The sequence below is a fragment of the Clarias gariepinus genome, chromosome 10, assembly GCF_024256425.1.
Source record: "Clarias gariepinus isolate MV-2021 ecotype Netherlands chromosome 10, CGAR_prim_01v2, whole genome shotgun sequence".
NCBI lineage: Eukaryota > Metazoa > Chordata > Actinopteri > Siluriformes > Clariidae > Clarias > Clarias gariepinus.
This window is the reverse complement of record NC_071109.1, coordinates 5,754,613-5,780,938: the sequence shown is the minus strand read 5'-3', so window position 1 is coordinate 5,780,938 and position 26,326 is coordinate 5,754,613. Positions and strand designations below refer to the sequence as shown.

General features: G+C 40.0%; 1 protein-coding gene across 3 annotated transcripts in view; it reads right to left on the bottom strand.

Annotated features, from left to right (window-relative positions):
* LOC128531732 (A disintegrin and metalloproteinase with thrombospondin motifs 2-like) overlaps positions 1-26,326 on the bottom strand; it is a 141,421-nt gene that overhangs the window by 14,150 nt on the left and 100,945 nt on the right. For 2 of the 3 annotated variants that reach the window (XM_053505843.1, XM_053505842.1), the window contains 9 exons: positions 17,822-17,905; positions 11,072-11,228; positions 10,827-10,932; positions 9,238-9,381; positions 8,904-9,036; positions 7,247-7,276; positions 4,063-4,176; positions 3,807-3,952; positions 2,999-3,174 (listed from right to left, as the gene is read on the bottom strand). In XM_053505843.1, coding sequence (XP_053361818.1) covers positions 2,999-3,174; positions 3,807-3,952; positions 4,063-4,176; positions 7,247-7,276; positions 8,904-9,036; positions 9,238-9,381; positions 10,827-10,932; positions 11,072-11,228; positions 17,822-17,905 — 1,090 coding nt within the window. The remainder of the gene's footprint in view (positions 1-2,998; positions 3,175-3,806; positions 3,953-4,062; positions 4,177-7,246; positions 7,277-8,903; positions 9,037-9,237; positions 9,382-10,826; positions 10,933-11,071; positions 11,229-17,821; positions 17,906-26,326) is intronic. The other variant, XM_053505844.1, reaches the window with a different exon arrangement.

Sequence of the window (26,326 nt, the reverse complement as noted above, 5' to 3'; positions counted from 1 at the left end):
CACATTCTGCTGTCTGGCATCAAGTCTGTACGACTCCAAAAGGCCCTGCTTAGCTATGATCCACGTTGGCTGTTCCTGTCATGATCATGAGATCTGAGCTCACAGCTGAGGAGTTAACGGTTCTGTAGAGATTACACATACTACAGGCACAGCCTGTTCCAGAAACCCAGGCTTGCGGAAGAAGTCGATGGCAGGAATAAAACACTGGGTGACAGGTTGTTAGAGGAAAATAATCAAAGATGGGTTTGTGTGATATCGCAGGGTTGATTGTTTTCCATAACAGCACATCCTTTAGTGATTTATTCCTTTACAACCACAAAAAATGTGACACTAACAAATGTTTATTTATCAAAAAACGAGACAATTAATGCTACATTAAAATCATTAAAACAGCTGTAACTTATTGTCCCGTCGCCTGCCTGTTCTTTTTATTCTCGCTGAGATTTAAAAAAAAATCCCGTGTAAGCTGTTACTATGGAAGTGTTAAGATATAACAACAAGCTTGTTACAATATAAAGCTGTCTGGAAAAAGTCTACACCGATCTCACACACCGTGTTTTCAGCTGACGACGTTCAGAAGCATTTCTGACAAAGCGTAAAGCCTCACTCACTGCCACTGACGCGAAGGAGGAGGGACTGAGAGCAGGTTTTAATTGCTGCACTTATTTAAACTCATGTCTACAGCTTATCAAAATATATAGCATTTTGTATGTTAGAACTGTAAACAATTTGTCAATCTTTTGAGATTTAAGGAAAGGAATTAAAATTTCTGTGGTTTGTCTGCATCAAATCAGTATCACTTTGTTAAATCTTACCAGACGCATTAGAGCTCCAAATCTGGGCTCAGGGAATAATGTTTATCCAAGCATAAAACTCAACACACATTCTGCTGTTTTTTTTTTTTTTCCCGTCAAATCTCCATCTATTCTTTTATTTTTTTCCCTGCTGTTTATCCTGAGTGGGGTCACAGAGGGGCCTGGAACCTATCCCTGGGAACTCAGGGACACCCTGGATGGAATGCCAACACATCTCAAAGCCCAAGGACACAATCATACATCATGGAAAATGTGTGAAGGGGTAAATCGAAAGTACCAGGGGAACCCACAAGATTCACATAGACTGGAGGCAAGAGTCGAAGCCCCAACCCTGGAGGTGTGAAACGACTGTGGTAAACACTAAGCCATTATACCACAATGTAGGAGATCAGAATCTCTACTTAGCCTAAATCCACCTTGGCTGTTCCTGTCTTGATCGTGAGATCAGACTCAGAGCTGGCAAGTTAACAGTTCTGTAAAGATTACACAGCCTGCTCAAGGAACTTAAGCCCACCCTTTCATAGTTCTCTGAAGCTGAAAAAATGCAAGAGGGACAAGTTTGCAAACCACTGTTAAATAGGATCTGTTATACAAAATTCCGTCAATACTTTGCCATAGATTCTTTATGAGGTATGTCTCCTCCCAGCCATGCTTAGCTCTATTAGCTTAGCTATATCTACTAAAGTCTATTCTTTAGTTTTGACATGAAGAGAGTTTTTCAATGGCATATAGACCACTGTTATATACAGTATAGTAACATATAATATATTATTTCTTCTTCTTTGTCTTTCGGCTGTTCCCTTTCAGGGGTCGCCACAGCGAATCATCTGCCTCCATCTAACCCTATCCTCTGCATCCTCTTCTCTCACACCAACTAACTTCATGTCCTTTCTCACTGCATCCATAAATCTCTTCTTTAGTCTTCCTCTAGACCTCCTGCCTGGCAGTTCCAACCTCAGCATCCTTCTACCGATATATTCACCATCTCTCCTCTGAACATGCCCAAACCACCTCAATCTGGCCTCTCTGACTTTATCTCCAAAACATCTAACGTGGGTCGTCCCTCTGATGAACTCATTCTTGATCCTATCCATCCTTGTCACTCCCAAAGAGAACCTCAACATCTTCAGCTCTGCTACCTCCAACTCTGCCTCCTGTCTTTTTTTTCAGTGCCGCTGTCTCTAAGCCGTAGAGCATCGCTGGTCTCACCACTGTCCTGTACACCTTTCCTTTCATTCTCGCTGATACTCTTTTATCGCACAACACACCTGAAACTTTCCTCCACCCATTCCAACCTGCCTGTACCCGCCTCTTCACCTCCTTTGAACACTCTCCGTTGCTCTGGACCGTTGACCCTAAGTACTTAAAATCCTGCACCTTCTTTACCTCTGCTCCCTGTAGCCTCACCGTTCCTCTTGGGTCCCTCTCATTTACACACATGTATTCTGTCTTGCTGCAGCTAACCTTCATAATATATGTTATTTATATTATAATAATATTATTATTATTATTAATAATAATAATAATAATAATAATAACTATTATATAAACTATTATATAATAATATTATATGTGCCTTTTGCATGATTCACAGCAAATCTGTCCCGAATTTAGCATGACATCCACCCAAACTATAAAGCATTAAATAAAATTTAACATATAAATTAACACTTGATCCAGAACAATCTTTTATTTTTCAGTTTATTCTGATCATGTGCACAAAATCATTACAATGTTTGATTCCTGTTGACAGCCTGGAAGTGACAATAACAGTGACAAAGGTGAGAATTGGACACAACTAAATCAGTGACATTTTTTTGTAGCTCAGGCTGTGGTGGCTTAGAGTGGTTGAGGCTCTGGGATGCTGATCAAAGGGTCAGGGGTTCGATTCCCTCTACCACCAGGTTACCAATATTGGGCCCTTGGCCTTATAAAATAATGAGCATGTTTTTATGGTTGATATTTTCATACTGTAGTTGTTTTTACAAATTAATACAAAATCTGCATTTAAGCATGACATATGGTGGTTCCATCAATGTTCCAGACAACAGGCCTGAACTTATATCCATGCAACACCATGATCAGAATTGCACATGGCTGAGACATACCTTGATATAGGTCTTAAAGCCTGACTATTTCCTAAAGCCCTAAGTGTCTGTACTGCTTGTTGAGTGATTACTTACGGTCAGGGTGCTCGTAAGGCAGCCAGTGGTGTTTCATGTTGTGGTGTTCGAACTTGCTGTCCATTGAGCTGCACTGCTCGGCCCTGTAGTCCTGGTATGGATCCTCACACTCCTGAATGTTACACACACGGAACTGGTAGTTGGAGCCTGGGCATGTGCGTCCGCCATTAGCAGGACTGCAGAAAATGGGGTAATATTATGACTTACATACGTTTTTAAATGCGAACTCCATCCAAGGTCAACTTATACATGTTTAAATATATTTATGATGTGTTTAGCGATTCTGGGGTTAGTTTTCCGGGTATTTTTTGTACAGTATTTCCATTTTCCCTGTTACCAACAGGGATTTTCATAACCTCAGAAATAAGGCATAACGTCCATTTTTTGTTGTTAGCAAACTGTCAAATCAGTGAAAAATCTAAGAAATTAATTGAACTGTTTCTATTTGGATTTCCCAAAAACTTGGACTTAACAATAATTAATTATTGTTATTATTGTTAATTAACAATAAATAATTAGCTTTTTGACTGTAAACTATGAAATCATTAACAGCTTTCATTTATTATCATTTAAGTTAGATACTGAAGGAAGTGATCATGATGCAGCTAGTCATTATTGATTAAGGTATTTCAATCCAAAGTAATGCTTTATACTTGTTATTGCTGTCATTATGGCTTCTTTGATCAGCCTGTGAGGTCTCACTTACTCATTTCAACATGGATAAAGTCTTCATTATACGAAAGATCCTGCAGTTGAGTTGATCAGGTTGAACACTTTTTAAAAGATTTACACTATTGCACACACGTACCGTGGATTGTCACAAGCACGAGTGCGGAACTGGACCCCTCTGCCGCAAGGCCGATTGCAGGAACCGTACTCGCTCCAGATGCCCCAGTTCCCATCTCGCTTTATGATGTCTGGAGTCAGCCACACACAGTGTCCTTTAAAGCAATGCTGAGACCAAGAGACGCAAAGTAAGCACGGCAAATACTGATTGTGCAATTAATGTGTTAATATATATAGTACATGCATTATTGTTTATGTAAACACCCAAATGTTAGCACCTTGCCGTCTCCGCATATCGTCCCATCAATCGGTGGCCCTTTTTTCGTCTTGCAGAAAAAGGGATTGTCTGGATGAGCACACCACAGCTGCTTACATGGGTCAAAGGGACGGTACTGAGGAATAACAAACAGAAGGTTCATGAGACATTGACTCACCCGAGGAATTTAAGATCAACATGGTTGTATTGCTTTCATTTAGAAACAGACCAACAGACACTACGACAGCAACACTTTAAGGCACTTTGTTATAATCTGGTCAATGGCATTAATTTTATCTTATCTTAGATATATAGGCTATATATGAGATCTTCAGCTGCAGTAACATGCATAAACACATCTACTCAAGACATCTTATTGTATACTGTACAGTATATTGTACTACACAGTATATTGATTTTGCAGTGAGATGCAGAAGAGCGTCTCAAAACACCAACAACGTGTCAAACTACATCAGTAGAAGACCATGTCAATGCAAAGTCTCAAAACCTAAAAACTTAAGGCTCAAAACCTAATGCTGCTTTTCCAAGTTTCAGCTTTGCGCACCATTTTAACCCGTTTCAGACCATACTTTTAAATATACTGAGAATTAAAGTAAGAGTACTTCCTTAAAGAGTTACTGTCTGAGTTCAGAGAATATACTTAAAGCTGTTGCATGCAAAAGAAAGACATAGCAATGAAGAATAAGAAACACTCTTTATTTTGTTCACGGTGATTCTGATAGCATAAGACCAACACCACAGTGAGCTTATGGATGTTAACTAGCAGCGCCACATGACCAGAACTTAGGCTGAGACACGAATGAGAGCAAAAGCAGAAAGGTCAAAAGAAACCAAAATTCTTCTGGAGCTGTTCAGTTTCTCCACATGATAGTAACTGAAAAGAAAAACTTTATATATTTATTCAATTAATTAATTAATTATTTTAAATGGGCTACGGTTTCACGGTTTTTACGGTTTTTCCCAGAAAAAAAAAAGCTACAGTAATGTGCAAAAGTCCTAAACCACCCCATATTTACTCATATTTCATTTCCAAGGAGCCAGACGTTTTTGTGTTTTAATGGAATATTTATCCAGGCTTTCTGAAGGACTTTTTATCTCTCGTTTTTAGTTCAGTTCCTGTACCTGAGTATCCAGTATTAATAAATTAATTAGCTAAGTAAAAAAAAAGTTTTGTAACCAAAATCTAGTGCTTTAGATATACTGTACATGAATAAAAAATAATTTGTACAAGACAATACACATAAAAGATAATTCTGGTATTTTTTTGTCTAAACTCAGGTTTCTGGAACACGGGCGAAATTATCACTTTTAATTTAATTTTATTTATATAGAGCTTTTAACAATGGTCTTGTCTCAAAGCAGCTTCACAAAACTAAATTAAAATAAAGTTGTAAAACTAAGCACAAGTTTCATTTATTTGAACTAAAAGCATATTTTACAGTTATATACAAAAACAAAATGTGCATTATTGATGCGCTACTGATGCGATTTGTATTTAAAGTTCAAAGTCAAGTTAATATACTGTACACGTGGGTCAGTAACGTGGGTCATATATGATATATGTTCTACATTATCTACTACATGTTTTTGCATCCAATATTAATTTATTGCATCAATACATTTAATTTTTTTAAATTTTGTTTATTGATGTTTTTCTTACTTTAAAACTTGTGTATAACAAACTGTGTATAAAAATTGCCATTAAACTGTGAAAAAATGGTATAAAGGTCATTTTAAACAGTGTGAGCGATATACTGTACAAATGAACAGTTCGACAGCAGAATGCGATAAACATCATTTTTGGACTTTTACTTATTTTTGCGAATTATTATTCTCTGGCACACAAGGTTGTCTATAAGAAAAGATCTAATTTGATGCTACAGTATATTGATTAAAATGATGAATAACCTTCCTTTAGAAGTTTTTGGCCATCTCTTTTGATTTTCAAGTAAAACCTGATACCACCTGAAAAGCAAATCACTGCATCACTTCTTTTTTTCTTTATTTCTTTCTTTCTTTCTGTTACGTGATCAGTAAAACGAAACCACAAGCTGGACAAGCAGAGGCGGCTGTGAGTGAATTAATAAAATGATTTTAGAGAGAACATTAAAGCCAAGAAAAATGCCATTCTCAATCTGTTACTGCCACTGCAGTCACTACAGTACCAATAAATTACTAGTACGTGTCGCTTAATGTCAGCGATACGTTCTGTGAAATAGGACATTGTGCTATTCGGTTGTCACCATATTATAAGTGAAAAACTCTATGATATAGTATAAGCACTGGAGTGAAGTTATTATTTTAGTGCAAACTTCTGTTTCACTTCCAAAATCAATATATTTTGTGCTCCTGCTATCAGTTGCACTAGTTCGTTGCATTTGGGAGCCACAATAAACTTAGAGTAATGGTTTCAAAATAAAATGAAGTAACGTAACACTATTCTGAAGATGTGTGAACCTTGTGTACAGGAGTCAGGAGATGTGTGTCGGAAGCTGGCAGGTTCACCACATCACTACATTTAGTCTGCTGTTCCTGTTTCTAGGAATGACAGGCATATGTACAGTATGTACAGTTGCGTAATGCAGAAATGAACGCTTTACGCTGCATACCTGCACAACGACTAATAAAAGTAAAAATATACTGGCAGAAGAAAGAGGCTGATGATGCTGTAAAGCGAAATTTCTAGTTTTATTTCTAATCTTTCTTATGATCTTCAACTTTCATGTTTGTAATTAAAAATGTTTTGTGTGTTTTTTTCTTTTTTTCTTTAAAGCAAAAGTTTGGTCAATTGTTTAATAAAACTTAGCCAACATATTATTGATATTAAATTGCATATGTAAATAACCCCGGCCACAAGAGGAGACTAACTTATTAATTTCGACAAAATTGTAAGAGACGGTAAACAATTTTAACTTACACGTTTTTTGCATTCATGCTTTTTAACAACCTTGTGATTCCAAGAAAACATGCACAATTTTTCAGTTTGCAATACTTCTTGCTTCATTAGAAATGTATGTCTAAAAAAAAAAGTGTGGTCAAACTGTTCAATATGTACAAATGTCTGGTGTCAGCTTGGTGCAAAGTGACAGAAATGATACACCAGCAAATCAGCAGATGTAATGGAATGATGACTGGGAGTGATATGTAGGGGCGTGGTCTTGTGGCGTGTCGATGCCTTGCCTTACCTGCGCTCCTGATGGCCCCACCTTTTGCAGCTAAGAGAATGGTTTGACAAGAGAATAAAGCATAGTCCATGCAGAAGTGTGCACTGCCCGAGAACGCTTATGTACCCGATAATACGAACCTCGGCATACGAACGATCCTTTCATGATTTTTCACCTTAAAAACTAAAATGTTGCAAGATATTTGCCTTGGCATACAGTATGAAGCACTTTCTGCATAGGAATGACTGAACTGAGCTGAACCAAACGCCGGCGCGGAGTCGCGCGCACGTCCGGGAGTCGTTCAAAACTTGTTTGCGTCAGTGGAATTTTATTTATTTATTTTATTTTATTTTATTTTAAGCAAGAATAAGTGAAAACATATTGCCATGGGTCCCAAGAATGTTAGCAAGGATGATAGCAAGAAGAAATTTTTCCTTTTTTTTTTTTTTACTTTTTAGGTTTTTAAAGCAGCCGGTGCCAAGAGGAATCATAAATTAAGGTTAAGTGAGGTTAAATGTTTATAATGTTTATTTATTTCATATTTTACTTCAATTAAATGTGTTGACATTATATATGTTATGACTGTAGATATGTTTCGACTGTTTTTATACGAAAAAATATGATAACAGTGTTGGAAATTAATTGGCCTTATCTCCTATAGGAAAATGCATTTCGCAACACAAAATTTTCATGCTAATAACTCACCTCCAGATCGCGTCAAAATTTGTAAGCCGAGGTTCCGCTGTATATTTGCACAGAATTACTAATGGCACAGCGCTATTGAACTCTCGATCCTGAATGCACAGAAGTTGTTGATTAAAGTTGTGTAACAGCAGCTTGTGGCTGTAATTTAAACCACGGGTTTATGTTAATACAACTGTTTCTATGGTAACGACTGTATGTAAAACTATAGATTACTAGAAGAGACGTTTAGATAACATTAAGGGAAGAAGTCTCCAGTGTCAGCACTTTGTAGCAGCTCTAACCTTGGAACAGTTCTAACTAACGGGAAAGTTGCCATAGCAACAACCTGTATATTTTGTTATATTAACATTAATGGAGTAAAGAGAACAACAGCTTAAACGATAATGCATTTAATAACAGGAACTAACAGCCAGCTATGAATATGTAAACTATACTATAAATGCAACCATAAACAGATAAAACGTCGGATTTTAGCCAGATTTGTGGTATAAGAGGAATAAAACACTTCAGGCCATGCTGTAATGTCGGTAATGTTACCTCTGCGTTACATTACATCATTCTGTTGTTGATTATTTTCCCCTGTGTGCATGACCTCGAGTGGTTTAGTACTTTACAATAACATTATTAAATGTGAGTATCTTTACCCTACGTTAAATGACTGTAGTCTCCGGTCTCAGAGGCTTCAGCCACAGGCCTGCTGATGCAGGCTTATAATGCATTATAAGTGGCAGCATGTATAACATCGCAGTGTGATCAGTCTTCATCGTTCTACGATGAACCGTGACTGAGTCAGAATGGAAAGAACGAAACAAATCATGATCAGGCGATGGCCGTGGAGTTATACATGCTCACAGCAGTCCTAAGATGCTGTTCGGGCACTCCATAATGCATTATAGTGTTTGGGGCGAAGCAGGCATGTATGTGTATGTGTGTGTGTGTATGTACAGTATGTGTGTATGTGTGTTACACTTACCGCTGTGCACATCATGTATCCGGCACCGAAGTCGAAGCGACACTGTTCGTTCATGGAGTAGTCCAGGCCCGGGAGCTGCGGTAACTCCTCCCACGTGTGCTCGAACGGGTCGTCCCGCAGGCAGTCGTAAGAGCTGCGCAAGGGGAAAGAAATATAACGTACAAAATAATAATATTAAATAAGATGATATGGAATAAAACAGTGATCTGACATCCGTACTGTATGTTTTTGCTTCGTTCAGTGAGTTTACTTGTTTCCTTATTATGTGTATATGTGTGTGTGTGTGTGTGTGTGTGTGTGTGTGTGTGTGTGTGTGTTTATGCGTTAAGCTCACTGTAAATAGCGGCCCAGTTCCTGTTGGCTACATCGGGACCAGTGGAATCTGTGGAAGGCGGCCTGCACCAGGGGAGCCATGATGCTGCCCATCTGCACCTCATCACCACAACGATTCCCCTGACCATCATGCTCCATTCCCAGCCTGCAACACACACACACACACACACGCACACACACACACACACACACACACACTCTCTGTATGAGCCTTATAGTCAGATTAGGTCCTGTTATTAGTTGTCCATGTCTTATGTGTGTGTGTGTGTGTGTGTGTGTGTGTGTGTGTGTGTGTGTGTGTGTGTGTGTGTGTGCGTGTGTGTGTGTGTGTATAGAAATGTCGCAAGAAAACCTTACAAGAAAAAAACATATAGAAAAAAAAACATACATTTTAAGTTAAATATTAAAATTATTGTGTTAAATTGAAATTTTTTCTATATAAATAGTTACAGAATAGTACAGAAATGTAATGAAAAAAAAATAGTGAAAATTTACATTACTTACTACAGAATCATATTAGTGCGTGATAAAAAAAAGTAAAGCACCCTAAGCAATATTAATATTTCTGCCATTTTTAATGATCTAAAGTGTTCAGTAGAGTATAGAATAAAATGATTGCTTTTAATAATAATAATAAAAAAAAAGTTAATACTAAAGTCGCCTTGCACCTCCAGGGTCTGGGTTCGATTCCCGCCTCGGGTCTGTGTGCATGTTCTCCGTGTGCTTGGTGGGTTTCCTCCGGGTTCTCCAGTTTCCTCCCACAGACCAGAGACATGCAGATTAGGATAACAGATGGCGGTATAGATGATGAGTGAGAGTGAGTGCGCGACACTAAAGGTCACTAAGGGAACCAATCAGGGAACCAACCCGAGCCCCATGTGGTTGGTACACTTGATTACGTCAGGAAGAGCACTGAGTGTAAAACCTATAATAAATATAAATATCATTAATATTATTAACTACTCACTCACTCAATATCATCTATACCGCTTTATCCAGTATACTGACGCGCGGGGGACTGGAGCCTATCCCTGGAGACTTAGAGCATGAAGCAGGGTACACCCTGGACAGGGTGCCAATCCATTGCAGGGCACACACACACTTCCAAACTCATTCACACACTACAGGCAATTGCACGCCTTTAGACTGTGGAGCAATTGGAGGAAACCCACCAAGCGCAGGGAGAACATGCACACAGACCCCAAGGCGGGAAGTGAACCTGAACCCTGGAGTTGCAAAGTGACAGTGACAGTGCTAACCACTACGCCACCGTGCCAAAATATTACTTATAAATTATTCAATATTCTGACTCCACAACAGTATGATGTAGTGACCTCTAATGCAAGCAGCCAAAAGAACAACAACAACAACAAATTTAAAGGCAAGCTGCATTAAATATAACACCTAGACTAGAAATCATTACAATGAGTACAGTAATCGTGCCGAGGGCTTTGGAGGTGATTTACATCTTTCAGGGATTTTTTGAATAAGTAAAAAAAAAAAGAATGTGTATGTGTAAGTGTCATTTAAATAGATTGATGGGGTCAATCACACCGAATTGTGAAAAAAAAAAAAAAGACAGACACTTACACATGACCGGTCTCGTGGGCCACTACGAAGGCGGAGGAGAAGCCGTCCTCGTGGTTCAGCGTGCAGCTTCTGACTGGGTGGCACATACCAGTCACTGGAGCGTAACCTGAGAAAACACATCACACTATGGTTCTCCCCTTACACACTCTACACACCACATCAAGTCGAATCAATCGTAATATCAATACGATATCGTAGCACAATGATAGAAAATGGAAATTCAGATATATGTGTGTGTTCGGTACCCTGCATCCCCGTTGGTCCGAACTCTTGGCGAGTAAGGAAAATGGCGTGGTCATGGTAGTCTTTATCGTTAGTGTCCTTTCTCTGCTGCTCAAACGCCCAGCGGCACACGTTCTCCAGACTCTGAGACGGGTTTCCCAGCTCGATCAGATTCGAAGACTAGAATCAAACACACACACAAAGAAATCATTCTCATTAAATTAAACAGCTCGCTAAATCGACTACATAAATCTGTAAATCGTGCTGCAACCATGGTTGCACGGTACTGTATGTGCAAATATATGATTAGTAAACCTATTCAACGGCGTCATGGTGGCCTAGCACTGTCGTCTTGCACCTCTGCGTTCTGGGTTCGATTCCCACCTCAGGTCTGTGTGCATGGAGTTTGCATGTTCTGCATCTGGGTACTCTAGTTTCCTCCCACAGTCCCACAAAGATATGCAGATTAGGTTCTTTGGCATTCGAAAAATTGCCTGGAGTGTGTGTGTATTCGTGTGTACCCTGCGATGGATTGGCACCCCGTCCAGGGTGTACCCCACCTTCTGCCATACGTCTCCTGGAATAGGATCCAGCCCTCACTACCGTGTACACGGCATAACGCTGTATAGGCGATGAGTGAGCGAGAGGGTGAGAATAAACCTATTCATGTCCCACTGGCAGATCCGTTTCTTTTTTTTCTTTTTTTTTGCACTTTGTGTTTCTTACTTTGTCTAAAGTCATGTACTGAATTCCAAAACAGAGGAAATTTAATCCATTCCACAACTTAAGTAAAGATGTGTTTTGTGTTCGGAACTTTGTGTTTCTTACTTTGTCCAAATTCATGGACTTAATCCCGAAACATAGAACACACAACTGATGTTAATTAGAAAAGTTTCCTAAATCGTTTTATAACATCTGGAAAGAAAATCATCCCTCTGAGCCTAAAAATCATTTTGTTCTGGGGTCACGTTCTCATGTTCTTGTATCCGAAAACAAGTCAAATTTGGCTGGTCAGCGCCTGTAAGCTTCCCGAAGCTCTTGTTGAATGTCCTGGCACGATTACGTAACTCTGTTCAATGACTGAAAAGAAATACCGCATATTGTCTATAAGCTTCATAAATCTGGATCGGATTCCTGCTTTATACAAAGCTGTGTAAAGAAACCACAGAGAGAAAAAAAAAAAAAAAAAAGCTAAACAGAATCCTGTTACTTCTTCGCAATTCTCAACGTGGGATTTGAAAACATGACCTCGTTTGATCCTCAGATGACACTGCCGTTCTGATCCGACGAGTGCTCGAGTCCGGGGTTCAAAAGCTTACGCAGTAATTCAGCTTGTGCTGTGACGTGGCCACCGCGAGCACAAGATCCTTTCCAGATGTGTGTCCTGAAACCGCCTTTCTCCCTTTTTCACTCCAACGAGTTCACAGACCTCAGGAGCCCTTCGCAGTGACAGCGTCTGGCCAGTAGAGAGCGGCGTTGCTGTGGCGATGCCACGTTCCAAACCCTCCGAAGCACTCGCACTCGAAGCTGTCACTCTTAACGCCGCTCGTAGTGTTAATCACGTTATCATCACTTATTGAAATAGCAGCGGACTATTTTAGTAGGTGCTTATTAATATTTCAACAGAAGAAGAACTGAAATATTTCACTGGGCCTGGATTAATGGCTTCATTTTTTCAGCTTACTCCACACACATTAATGTGGCAAATAATAAAGTCATTATATGAGTAGTGATATTCCATCGGGAATCACTGTATGGAGGGGTGTGTCTTCTTCTGTTCCGGTGCTGCTGAATTCCGTAATCTGATTGGGTCAGCAGGTGTTAATTCGTTTTTTTAGGTAGCATCAGTTCGGACAGCAGGGTTGTGATCGTCTCCTTGTTTTATTATGAAATGATTTCTTAGGCAACTACGGTACCAGGGGATGTACAGGGGATGCCTTGTATAACCTACTGTAACACATGAAGTATATATTTTAATAAAAGTATATTTAAAAAAAGAAAAGTGTATAATCGATCATGTAAAGTAATGTTGCCTTTGTGGATCAGCCAATCTTCAGGTCTTTATGGGAAGGAAAGGAAAAGCTTCAGGTTAAAGGTTTAAGGCTCAAAGTTACTCATCAGAAGGTTGACAGTTCAAGCCCCAACTCCAGTAATTTGCCCTTGCTGGGCGCTTGAGCGATCCCTAACCTTGTCTGCTACTGGTGTGCTGTATCATGGCTGACCCTACACTCTTTCTTTATCCGAGTCCTAAGCTGGGACAAAAGAAAAAAAAAAAAAAAAAACCCTGAAGAAATTATTTTACTGTCAGTAACGTATTTATAAACAATAACTTGACTTGTCTTGATAACAGGTTAGTTAAAGCCTTGTATAAGCTAGACACTCAATATTGGTCTCCGTTTAATTCGGATAATCTAAGCGTTTAAATGACATGTTGAATATGCTGATAGCAATAATTATAGAAATAATATATAAAAAGGAAAAATATGGCGAATATCTAACGATGCCAAAGTCCTTAGTGATCCCTCGGGGGATAATATTGTACGTTATTCTTTTTTTTTTTTTTATACCGCCCGCTTATACCGCAGTTCGTGCCTGGACTCTTTTAAAGGACTCACAAGCCACTTGGAAACACCAGCCTACTGTACGAGGCACGTCTTTGGATTGTGGGAGGAACCCGGAGTACCAATCAAAGCACAGGAGGGAGAGACTGCAAACTTCACTTGCAGAGATGGGAGGCGGGATTCGAACCCTCAACCCAGGAGGTGTGGGGCGACAGTGCTAATTGGAGATACAGTAGGGAAAATATGATTCAATTATAAATCGTGATTGTTTTTATTTTTTCAAAGAAGACTTATGTTTGCATGTTTGTGTCCCGTGCTTTAAACTTTCGACCTGTTGGCAGGCAGCTTGGCATCTCATGTGGAAGGAGCTAATTATTTACAAAGTTTGTTTAAAATTGTAATCAAATCAGAAAAAAAAAATCAAACATTGAATTTGGAAATTTATAAAAGCAATATATTTATAGAATCGCAATACAAAAAGTATCTGATAATACTGCGGCGGCTGGTCCCTGGTGAACCCCATGCTCAGTGCTGACGTCTAAGCCACTGTGTATATATTATATCTTTAAATGTTTAAGCACCTGTACGCTTTTCAACACAGGTCTTCAAGACAGGAGACTCGTGACATGACAAATTGTATTTTTTGTCTTCACGATCAAGGAACAACTTTTTGGACACTTCAGGGTTTGGCGATATTGAAACATACTCAACATCTAGGAGATAAAAAAATCATTCTGCTTTGTGTCATCACCTTGTTGGTAATTATTTTCTCATAACAGCACTTTACCGGTTCACATTACTGCACATTGTCTGGTCTTTACCATTTTGAAAAACACACAGACTCTGATTAAGATCTAACTGGCTTTAACGCTCCATCTAATCTCCTTATCCTAATCTCCAAATCTCTGTTACTCTTAAATCTGCCAAACACACACACATACACACACACACACACTCACACACTCATCTCCTCCCGAGCTTTTTTAGAGTGTGTCAGCTCAAGGACATCTCTTAATCTCTCTCTCTCTCTCTGTTTTTCTCTCGTGATATAGGAGCGTTGTTTAAGGTACTCGCGGTCACTTGGTTGATCAGTTTGCACTGCTGCTGCTGCCGGCAACCGTTGCCACAGTAATTGGGAAGAACGGACAGCCTGCTGGTCAGACAGGCGGGGCACGCTGCATGCTGATTTGGCCTGATGAGGCAAAGGCATGTGGACGGAGCGTGGATAAGAATGAGAAAGATGGATACCATGGGATTATAGACAGATATGTGTGTGACTGGTTATGTGAGAGAAATGAGAGACAAAGGTAGAAAAGGTTTAAGAGACAAGCTCTACAGGGGGCGCTAGTTGGAAAAACAGAAGCAGATCTAGATTTGGCCAGCAGGTAAATGTAGGACAGTTTGTGTTATTTTGTTTAATCCAGAAACAGACAAAGGCTCTGAATCAGCACACGAGGTGCCATCTGCTCCAGTGCTGTGTATGCGCTTCCAGAGTATCATGGTCATGCTCCGTATCAGACATCCTGGGTGTTACACAAGGTCACTGGGTTAGTTAGTAAAAAAAAAAAAAAAAACACGAATGAGTTTGGACCATGTCCAACCTTTAGACCTACAAGTTTGGAAGTGCCCCAAACAAGGCTTTGTAAAGCTCTTCCACACTCTCAGTCGTGGATGGAGCTGTCAACAGGATCACATGACAACCATTTTTCACCCAAATGAGGATGGGTTCCCTGTTGAGTCCGGTTCCTCTCAAGGTTTCTTCCTGTTGCTATCTCAGGGAGTTTTTCCTTGCCACTGTCGCCCTCGGCTTGTTGTTGTCAGGGGCTATTTGACCATTTTGATTCATAAACATTCACATTCCATACAAACTTAAATAAATCTTTTGATTGTGTAAAGCTACTTTGCGACAATGACAATAGTTAAAAGCGCTATACAAATAAAATTGAATTGAACTGAATTGAATTTATCTTCTTTATCCTTGTCGGGGTGGACCTAGAACATCCTTATCATGGGAAGACTGGGTGTGAGCTACGTAGGAATCCATCCTTGACCCAATGCCAGTTCATAACAGCCCACAACGCGTACACATTCCCACTCACTGTCTCAAGTTTTTGGGATCTACAGAGACACAAGGAGAACATGTGAGAGGACACATTCGCTAGGACCAAATTCCAAAGCTGGGACACCAACCCTATTTATAACCCCTGGGAAGGAAGCATAACTCTGGCTGAGCATTGTATTATAGTTGTAGAGACTTTGTGATGACGTTCAATGTCGAGATAACGTTGTTTTTGAATGGCTTTGATGGAAACATGACATTGGGACAATGTTTAACAAATGACCCAACTACAGCATTGCAAAAACTCAAAATTGACATAATTCTCACATTTTATCTCATTTTTATGTATTTGAGTAGTTAAGGGTTAAGGGCCCTACTGTACTCAGGGGCCCAATAATGGCAACTTGGTGATGCTGGGGTTTGAACTCCTTAAAAGGCTTGGTTTCTCAGAGGTTAAAGGGTTGGCTATGGTTTAGAAGGTCCCAGGTTCAGAAGGTCCCACAACCACAATCTTGCCACTGCTGGTCCCTTGAGCAAGGCCCCTAACGCTCAGCTGCTTAGATGTATAATGAGATAAAAATGTAAGTCGCTCTGGATAAGGGCGTCTGCCGTCAATGGCGTAAATGTAAACTTGACATCATTTAAAAAGATCTTTTTTTATGATTCATGAGCAATCTTAGACTTCTTAGAGTTTTATTTGGAGCTGTAATCCGAAATACTGTAGAATGGTTCTGGTTTTACACTATGAGTGGAAAAGTTGTCTTTTGACGTATTTAAGTAAAGTAATATGATAATATTATATGATATAATTTTTTTCATATCTCCCATCACTACTTTAAAAGTTCTTTAGTAGGATTGACTGCAGAACTTTTAGATGGGACTTAACAAAACATGGAAAAGTAGTTCAGGTTTTCCACTGAATGCCTCATCAACCGCAAACGGAGGCAAGAACCTGAAAGGTTACATCAAAAATTAATGAGTTAGAATATATAACTAAGAAGAAATGGCCGTCCCTAACTCTAACTGAGATGCATTTCCTATTTAAAAAAAAAAAAATCAAGTCAGGTGAAAAGTAAAGAAGCTGAATGTGCAAACCTTTTTCAGAACCTGCTGTTTAATCTTAACTTGGTTCCTCTAGATGCTGACCTTCATTCTTTAAATCATGAACATAAAACTCAGTCAATTATCATTATTACAAACACAGACCAGCACGTGTGGAGCCCAATGTGTGTGTGTGTGTGTGTGTGTGTGTGTATGTTAATTGTATTCAAATGCCTCTGAAATCAGATTGGTTTTGGAAGCCCTTCATGATGGAGATAGCGTCGAGGTACTGTAGTGTGTCAGTTGATCTCATGACATCCTCTTCTCACATCTCCTCTTACACCAAGCAGGAAGAGAGTGAGATTTCACATCTCTGTGTTCACCATGGATAAGGAAGGGCCATCATTGATTGTTAATCTTGCAATACTTCCCAGAATGCCCTTCTGCGTTCCCATGGGAAATGGTCAGGGGTTGGGATCAGAGGGGGTCCAGAAGCCAATTGCATAAAATCAGCCTTCTGTGTGTTCTTGGTGCAGAGCTGGTGTGAAGGTGTGCTACTTTGAAAAATGCTTCCCCTGGGAACAACAAGCTTTTAGTTCCTGTTTGCTCAGTCCATTGGAAAAACATGCCCTAGTGCTTGGACAGCGTTTATCTGAGGCGTCTAAGAAAGAGTGAACATGTGCATAAAAAAAAGAGAAAGAAGTATTGTATCAAAACATATACAACATGTATTGACCTTAGAGAGTGTGTATAACTTGCCGGTGTTAGACGGCTAGCTACTGTAGCTTCAGTATAAAAGCATAATCTCTAAATAAAAAAAATAGTGAGATAGAAAAACAAATGAGCATGTAATACTACAACAACAACAACAACAACAACAACATAAACCATGCTAACTTAGTACAGGAATAGGTTGTTTGGCTGATGATATGTCAGTACTCTGTTCTTGTACTGTAAATCACTCAAAAAAGCAGCGTCCAGGTTTCCTTTTTATTATTATGTCCATGATTCTGGAGGAAAAACGATCCAAGCAGATGTCCCAGATGTGCTGTTAACCGCTGTGGAGAATATGAACGGAGAATAACTGCATGCACGCTGACTTTATGATTTACCTTTTTGGCATCCACCAAGACAATCCGAACGAGGACCACGTTGATCCGCGCTCCAAGAGAATGGTCATGGTAGATTTCATTCACCTGGAGAGATAGAAACCAGACCGGTATTAGATCCAGGGCTCACATTCAACCAGGCAGAATGGGAAGCAGCTACTGAGATTTATTACTGGGGATTTCTTATTAGGGGAAATCTCAATGATTTAGTCACGTATAGAAAGGCGAAGAAGAAAAAAAAAACAGGAATTGTTCAATCTAGAACCCTGGACACATAAACAAAACAACACTGAAAAATTGTATAATGGGTTTAAAAAAATAGAAGCAAATAATATATGATGAAATGAACAGCCAAATTGAGCCAAATTTACCATTAATATTATTTCACGGTCATCTGCATAAGTTGTCTTCGCACAACTATTATAACAACTTGTAAGTGCCTTAAAGCTACATATTTAATTGTTATCACCATTTACTTTACATTACGTCACTAACAGCCATAATCAAAATTATATAGATTTTTCATTTTTTTAAAAAAGGTCCTTGTAGACGTTAGGAACAAAACTTTTGGTGACCCGACACAATTTCCTTTATGAAAGAAACGTTGCCCAGGACATTTGCCCTGTATGAACTTTAGATATCTACAGCACTGTGCAAAAGTCTTGAGTCTCCTCTCACTCCTTAATAGTAAATTAAATTATATGAGATTAAATTAAAGAATTAAACAACAGAAACTGATGTTTTACTGTGACAGCCTGCATCGTGCCTGAGGATACAATTTTAAAATTGGTTGTTTATGCAAGTTGTCTCTTATCGTCTGTTCCAGCCACTCAGCATTCATCATCATCATCATCTTCATTATCTGTCATCTGTCATCACGAATGATAAATAAAAATAGAGGAAAATTCATTTATACAATAATAATAATTCAATGGAAGTGACCAAATGTACCTCTTTTCCTGGTTAAAGTTAAATACTTTGTTTTTATTTAAAATACTTTTTGTTCACTTTGTGCTTATAATTAGTAAAGTAGTGATTTATAAATTAATGCGATATTTTTCTATTTAACCAACATACAAATAATTTGACTTGTTAAAGTGTATTTTATTATTATGTGTGCTTCTTTAAAAAAAAAAAAAAAAGAGAAGAGAAGAGAAGAGAAAACCCACAAGCCCTTCAATACACTCCACTCCAATTGTGCTGTAAGTGCTTTCTTGTGTAATACAGCTGATACACACTTCTGAGTCACTGAGGCAATGTTTAATCAGTTTCAAAATCCTGGGAATAAGTCGGGGCCTATTTGACTGCACATATCTCTATTGTGACCTCTTACACCAAAGCCTCACCCGACTTGTACTTATTCACTTTGCTAAAGAACGAGGCTGTTTAAAAAATAAATAAATCCCCGACTGAGCTAGGAAACACAGACAGGAAAATTGGCCCTGAAAGTTCAGACATGATGTCCTCTGCCTCCCTGGAAGCCTGCTGTTAATGAGACACAGCAATATACACACAACCAACAATAATGACATTTATTACAGACTATCTGTCTGTTCTCCCATCTGTGTGTTTACTTATTTTTGTTTTCCAGATCGTCCTGTCTAGCCCTACGTCCCTGCCGTGTCACCAGCACTGACATGGGGACCTCGCCTGGCCATTAATGCACCTGATCATAAACAATATAATGATCGGTCAGTCATCTCACAGCCGTTTCTGGTACACGGTCACATCCAGGGCTTGGAGCCGCATTAATGTGAATACCTGAGGAAAAGGTGCCAGACTGTCTGGGTACATTAGCAAGAAGGTACAAATATAAACGCAGCACTAATCTGACACATGGTAACGATGCTAAGGAGGGAAAAATACTTAATAATGCCATACCAGTGATAGCTGTAATGTTTTCTCTGTTCAGAACATTCAGATAACGCCAAAGGGTTATGCGTTAAGTAAGGGATAAAACACTGATAGGCCTGCAGGGAATAAATACAAAGATCAGACATAACATGATGACCACTGACAGGTGAACGCCAGCAAGCTGGTGACACCATCATGGGCACTCAAGGCTCAACAACACCCATAGGGACCAAAGACCAGCCCTATACAGTCCAATCCTACAGAGAAAACAAGGCAGAACAAATCACCCAAAAAAAGTAAACGCTGGTCACGACATAAAGGCACCAGAACACTCAGTGCACCACAGACGTAGAGAAAAGACGGCCAACCCGGCCTTCCTACTAGTGAAGGAGACTATGTTAAGTACGGTCTTATAGAGAAAAAAGGTACTCTATCAACATGTGCAATTCAAACAACATATGGTAGATACAAATTTTTTTTTTACATTATCAAATATTTTTATTATTACACAAAGACAACCAGCGCTGGACCCCTCAGCAGAACCCCAACAGTCATATCCTCGATATCTAATCATTCAAATTTAGTCAATCGTGGTACTTCACATATTGTTTTTTTTTTTTTATTATTATAAGGGTCTATTGAACTCATGTGATACACAATCATTTCATCTGCATATTAATGCAGTGCTTGAGGTCCAACTTCTCCAAAATTATCTGTCAATTTCTTAATTACTGTACAAAGAGTTCCAATATTAAGTGTACAGACATGCTGTACACACACACACACACACACACACACACACACACACAATACATTGTACAGCGGAACCTCAGCATACGAATTTAATCCGTCCCAGAGGCGAGTTCTTGAAGTGAAATTTTGTATCACGTAAATTTTATATTTTCCCCTTAAGGAAATAATGAAAATAAAGTTAATACGTTCCAACAACCCAAAAATTATAACCAATGAAAAAAATATATAACCATGTAAATAAAGTAAAATATAATATATAAATATATACCAATAATATAACCATGTAAATAAAGTAAAATATAAAATAAATAGATATTAAACCGCACTTAACTTGAATTTATAATTCCCTTCGCTAACATTCTTGGGACCCATGGTGCTACTGTATGTCTTCACTAAATCTGGCGCAAAACGTAAAATAAAAGGTTTTAAAGGGCTCCCGGATCTACACGTGACTTAGCCGGCGTTCGGTTCAGCTCGGTTTGGGATCAGAATCCAGGATCAGCTAAAACTTGTTGGCTTCCAACCTTCTAATCATTGACCCCTAACCTCAGATGAAAGTTCTCTCTCTCTCCCTCTCTCTCTCTCTCACTTTGTTCTAAACACAGTACTTGTGTACATGACACTGGCTCTGTGTCTAAATGCTGCACCCAAGTTTGGCCTGTTTGAACTCGAAATGAAACAAAATGTTCTGGCAGCACAGGGTTGTTGATGAAGGGAAGCTCGATCACGTCTGTGGGTTCGTGTCCCTGGTAGGGCATGGAGGGTTCTCCCTGACCTCAACATTGACTTCCTGCTAATGATCATTAAATGAGAGTGGGCTTCCCTGAGCTTTACTTCTGCAAAATCACAGTAAAAACCACCTGTGCTGCCTTTTTTTTTTTTATCAACTCCTAAATGAACCGTGTCATATAGACACGGCGAAACTGATTTGCTTTCACTGAAGCTACAGCCGGACTCACATGGCGTTTGTGACATGATGCATTCTATGTTGTCTTCTATACTAGGATATGGTCCAATCTGATCTCTCTCTCTCTCTCTCTCTCTCTCTCTCTGTATGTTAATGATTGCAAAAGTGCACCTCTCATTAGTGCTGCCCTGTTTCCTGGCCTTGCACAGGAGCGCAGAGTTTCATCAGTTTCTTCGCAGCCTACAGGTAACTAATGGAGACCTAGAGGTCGGCAAGTCAGAAAATCATTAATATCCAATTAATAATGCAGTAGGGGCCAGTTGGGAAGACAGGGAATAAGGATGTGGGGAAAGCAGAAGGAAACTAAAAACCAGTAGAAACCGAAGAAGATAGCGAATGAGGGGTTAGATAACACCGAAGGTAGAACGGGTATGAAGGAGAGCGGAAATCGCTGTATCGAATTCATCAGCCCATTAGGATTTATCAGCAGAGTGCCATGGTGCCATCTTGATCCATCCCGATACAATCATGTGAAACGTGTTGGCCTGGCATTTTAAAATATACCAATCAGCTGTAACATTTAATCCATTAAGATTTAAACCAGCTAGGTTTTGGGTTCCCCTTGGCCGCGGCTCCACCGAGCCCCCGGGGGTGTGATATGGTGTCCGGTACCAGAATGTTGCCAGTGGATCCTTTGGGGGGTGTGGGCCAGACTTGTTTGTCTGGTGCATTACAGTACATGGATGCTTGATCAGATTGGGATCTGGGGAGTTTGCCTGTTGACCCAGTGCATGGCAGGCTGTGGTGCACTGGGTGTTCTGGTACTCTTCTATCGTGGCCACCCCTGGCTCGTTTTGGTGATTTGTACCGCATTGGCTTTTCTGTGGGATCGGATGTGCATCTCTTTGGTCCCCACAAGCAATGGATGAACTTTGGGTTCCCATGATCCTATCAACAGTTTACTCTTGTATAATTGGTGATCAATTTTGTTCAGCGATCCTAATATTACGGCTGATCGGTGTATCTCCAAACGGCACGCAGGAGACAGCAAAGCAATGAAGAAAAAGAGCAAAACAGAAATGACTTGCTACATAACGCAGAGCTTAGGTGTAATTCCTCCAGAACCTCTCGACCTCCTACTTTTCCTCCGTTGTCCCATCCTTTTTTTTTTTTTTTTGTTCTTGTTCTTTAATATGATGGAGGAACACGCCACTGCAGCGCTTGCACACGGTCCACGTTCTCACCGCCTTATTACTGAATGTCTGCCATTTTCACCTGACATTTCGGACTATTATTACCTGTCTGACATTTCAGCTCCAGAACAACGTGTCTACAAAGAGCTGATCACATAATGGCCTCCCCTCTCACGCCTTGTTTACTCCGGAGCACACTAATACGGAGGAAGCAATTAATATCGCCCGAGACGCAGCTCACACAATTAGTGCTGAGCGTGAAGGTTTGTGATCCGTTACTCATTCGTTACTGATCCGCTGACAGGACGGGAGTAATGAAGTAGCTCCGTCATGAACGTCGGAGGGCTTGAACGTCGAAGCTTGAAACTCCCCGAAGGTCCCTTGCGGTGGTTGAGACTGGTGTCAGTTTTGTATCGAATGCAGATGGCGATATATACAGAGGGCAAGAAATATTTAATAACTGCTACACGATAAACACCAATAAAGAGTTTAATACCTGTTAAGTATCACTTTACATATACTGTATATATATATTTTTTTGCTTGTTTAATTAACCGTTTTAACATTTCTTCTCTGAAAGTACCATCCAAACTGGCCCATATGGCTAAGTAACATAGCCAAAGGATGACTGTATTAATCATGAGTCATTTTATGATGTACGCATGGCTGCCACTCCAAAAGTGCCATTTGCACTAAGGGCACATCATTAATTAATGCCAACAATATAGTCTACATAATAGAATAGAAGAGCAATAAGAGCCACAACCTCACGAGAACCAGCGTCCCAACCAGGTCCTATTGAGATTATGAGTCAGTTATTTGTCATTTGAACCCTTACAGCACAATGAAATTATTGTTATTTTTTTTCCCAGTTATGAGGCTGGAGTCAGTGTAGGCCTGATACAGCGCCCCGGAGCACGTAGGGTTAAGTGCCTTACTCAGGGGCTCAACAGCGGCAACTTGGACCCCCCAAGAGGCTTAACTGTTTGAGCCACCACTACAACCCTCCCAGCCCACCACCTCACACCCAGTGTTCCCAGGACAGCCCCAAAATCCACCACAGCCCTGACCAGAAGAAAGATCGCCTTCACTGAAATCGCATTAGGAGGAAACTCTGATGTTAATTACGAGCTGAAAAGATGGATGGATTTCACTTTTAGACTATCGTCTGACTAAAACGCCTCCTGAAGTGTCTTTAATAATCAGATCTGAATCTATTGAAATGCATCTTGGGTGCACTTAAACCTCCACTTTCATGTCATCGATTCTTCATCATTCCAATAAACCTGATCTTCGGCCCTGGGATGTTTGGGTTCAGGGCTACGCGGGTCACCGCTCTGATTCCCTGCCATTCGAACCGACTCCTACGCTGAGATTGGACAAAATAAACAGACACACACACACACACACCACCTGTGGTCATACACGCCACTAGACAGACATATACAAAAGAATTTTTTTCTGCCTTGCTGAGGACCTTTCACTCACATCATGATTAACGTCTGTGAATGACGTCTGGGTCTGTTCCTGAACCCTGAGCTCGAGCTCGATAACCAAATCACTTCTTTTAATTACAAACACACACACACACACACACACACACACACACACACACACACACACAGAGAAGTGAATATCATCAGTCCATGAAAAAAGTCAGAATGCTCAATGTCAAACAAGCATATACACACACACGCACACACACACATACAATCCTGGGAGCACAAAATACGGCACACACATATTAAACATCATAACACACACACACACACAGACAGAAAGACAGACACACCGCCTGAGAGCACAAAAAAACAATACAGACAGATCAAAGAACCTCAACCCCAACACACACACACACAGACATACACACCTACACACACAAAGAACCTTAAAACCCACCTCAAAAACACACACACACTTACACACACACACACACTTACACACACACATGGAACAACCCTGAGAGCACAAAAACAGTACAGACAGATCAAACAACGTCAACCCCATAACACACACACACACACACATACACACACACACACACACTGAGAGGCAGGGGTAAGCATTAGCAGCACCCCGCTCCAACCTCTCATCACCTTCCCTTTTATTTCCTCTTTCTAAGCACCGCATGAGGAAGCCCTGCTCTCCAAAATAAAAAGAGTCAACGTTCAGAAACAAAGTGCCGCTGCGTGGGAGAGAGCGCCGGGAACAATATCTTTATATTTCTGCTACGGCTTTTCAGTCATTTACGTGGAATGCAGAATCTGAATTCTCCGTTCTCGGGGATTAAAAGTAATAACAATAATAATAATAATAATAAATAAAAACGCAAAGAGACGAGATACTTTAGCGGCTTCAAGAAAAGAAATTACATTTTTAAAAAGGTGGCACAAAGTTTCTTAGAAATAAACAACATATAAATCCAAACATTAAAGATAACTCAAATTGATAAAAAAAAAAAAAAAAAGAGCATGACAGTTGTTCAAGTCAAACCGGGACTTTTAAGTGTACAGAATAACAGAACACTAAGCTATAAGAGTAAAAACTCCCTTTATTTCTCTATATAACCTCCTGCTGCACTAACGCACTTATCCCAGTGTCGCACTAGAGCTCCGACACCATTAAGGTAGAGAGATTCCTCCGGAGCCATGATCGAACTGCCTGCTTCATGTCAGAAACGCTGGCCTCCCAGGAACTCCAGTAACAGCCCAAACATGTGGAGCGAGGTCAGGACTGTGCGCGGGATGTGACAATAACTTCAGCCGAGTTCCTGTAATGATGTACATGTATGTTTTGGTTTTTTTTTTTTTCTTTTCTTTTAATGCTAGTTTACTGAGTTCCTGAGTTTCTTAGTTGCCTCCTGGTAAAAGTATACAGACAGAGGAGGGGGGGGGGGGGGGGTCATCAGTGGTGGGTGGTAAAATAAAAAAGTATGTTTTACATTCATTTTCCAGATTTTTTCCAGGTTATTACAGGAGAGGAAGTCATCTAAACACTACTGGTGTCTCTCATTATACCACACACACACACACACACACACAAACAAACACACATCTCCCTGTCTCTCTCTCTCTCTCTCTCTGTCTATCTGTGTCTCTCTCTCTCTCTCTCTCTCTCTTTGTCTTTCTCTCTTCAACTCTCTGGCTGTGCTGTTTAATTTGGAGAGATTAAAGGATGGATTGGATGGAGGAGCAGATGAACGAGCTTTCCTCTCTGAACCGTATTTCCTCTGGCTTACTGTCACCTCAGGCCACATGGTACAAAGCCTCTGACCTACAACTGCCAGACGCTTACATCACCCCGTAGGGGAGAGCTGCGAACAATCCGGCGGAAACAGCGAACGTGAGGCGTCAAAATGTGAAAATGTATGATTCGCTAAGAAACGAAAACAGACGATGCTAATTTAAACACTGCAAATTCATACATATTGATAAAAAAACATCTGAATATCACATACACTGAATAAATACATGAAAGTAAACGAGTCCGTATTCAGCAGTGTATAACGCTGGAGCACCTTTACAATTAGAAAAAAAGTATTAATTATGCTAATTTAGCCATATTACTTTAACGCCAAAGATGCTACACATTGCTGTAATGTCAGTAATCTAACGTTAGCTTAGTTATCCTTACTAACTCCTCTTCCTCTTCCGCCGTCTTTATCTTCACAAAGAGTTACGATACTGATCGCTGCTGCTCTAAAGCCGGCCGTTCAACGATACGGACTATCATAAAGTATGTTCGCGAGTATTTCACAACCGAATCAGAGGCTGAGCATGTCTTCTGTAAAACTTTTACAGA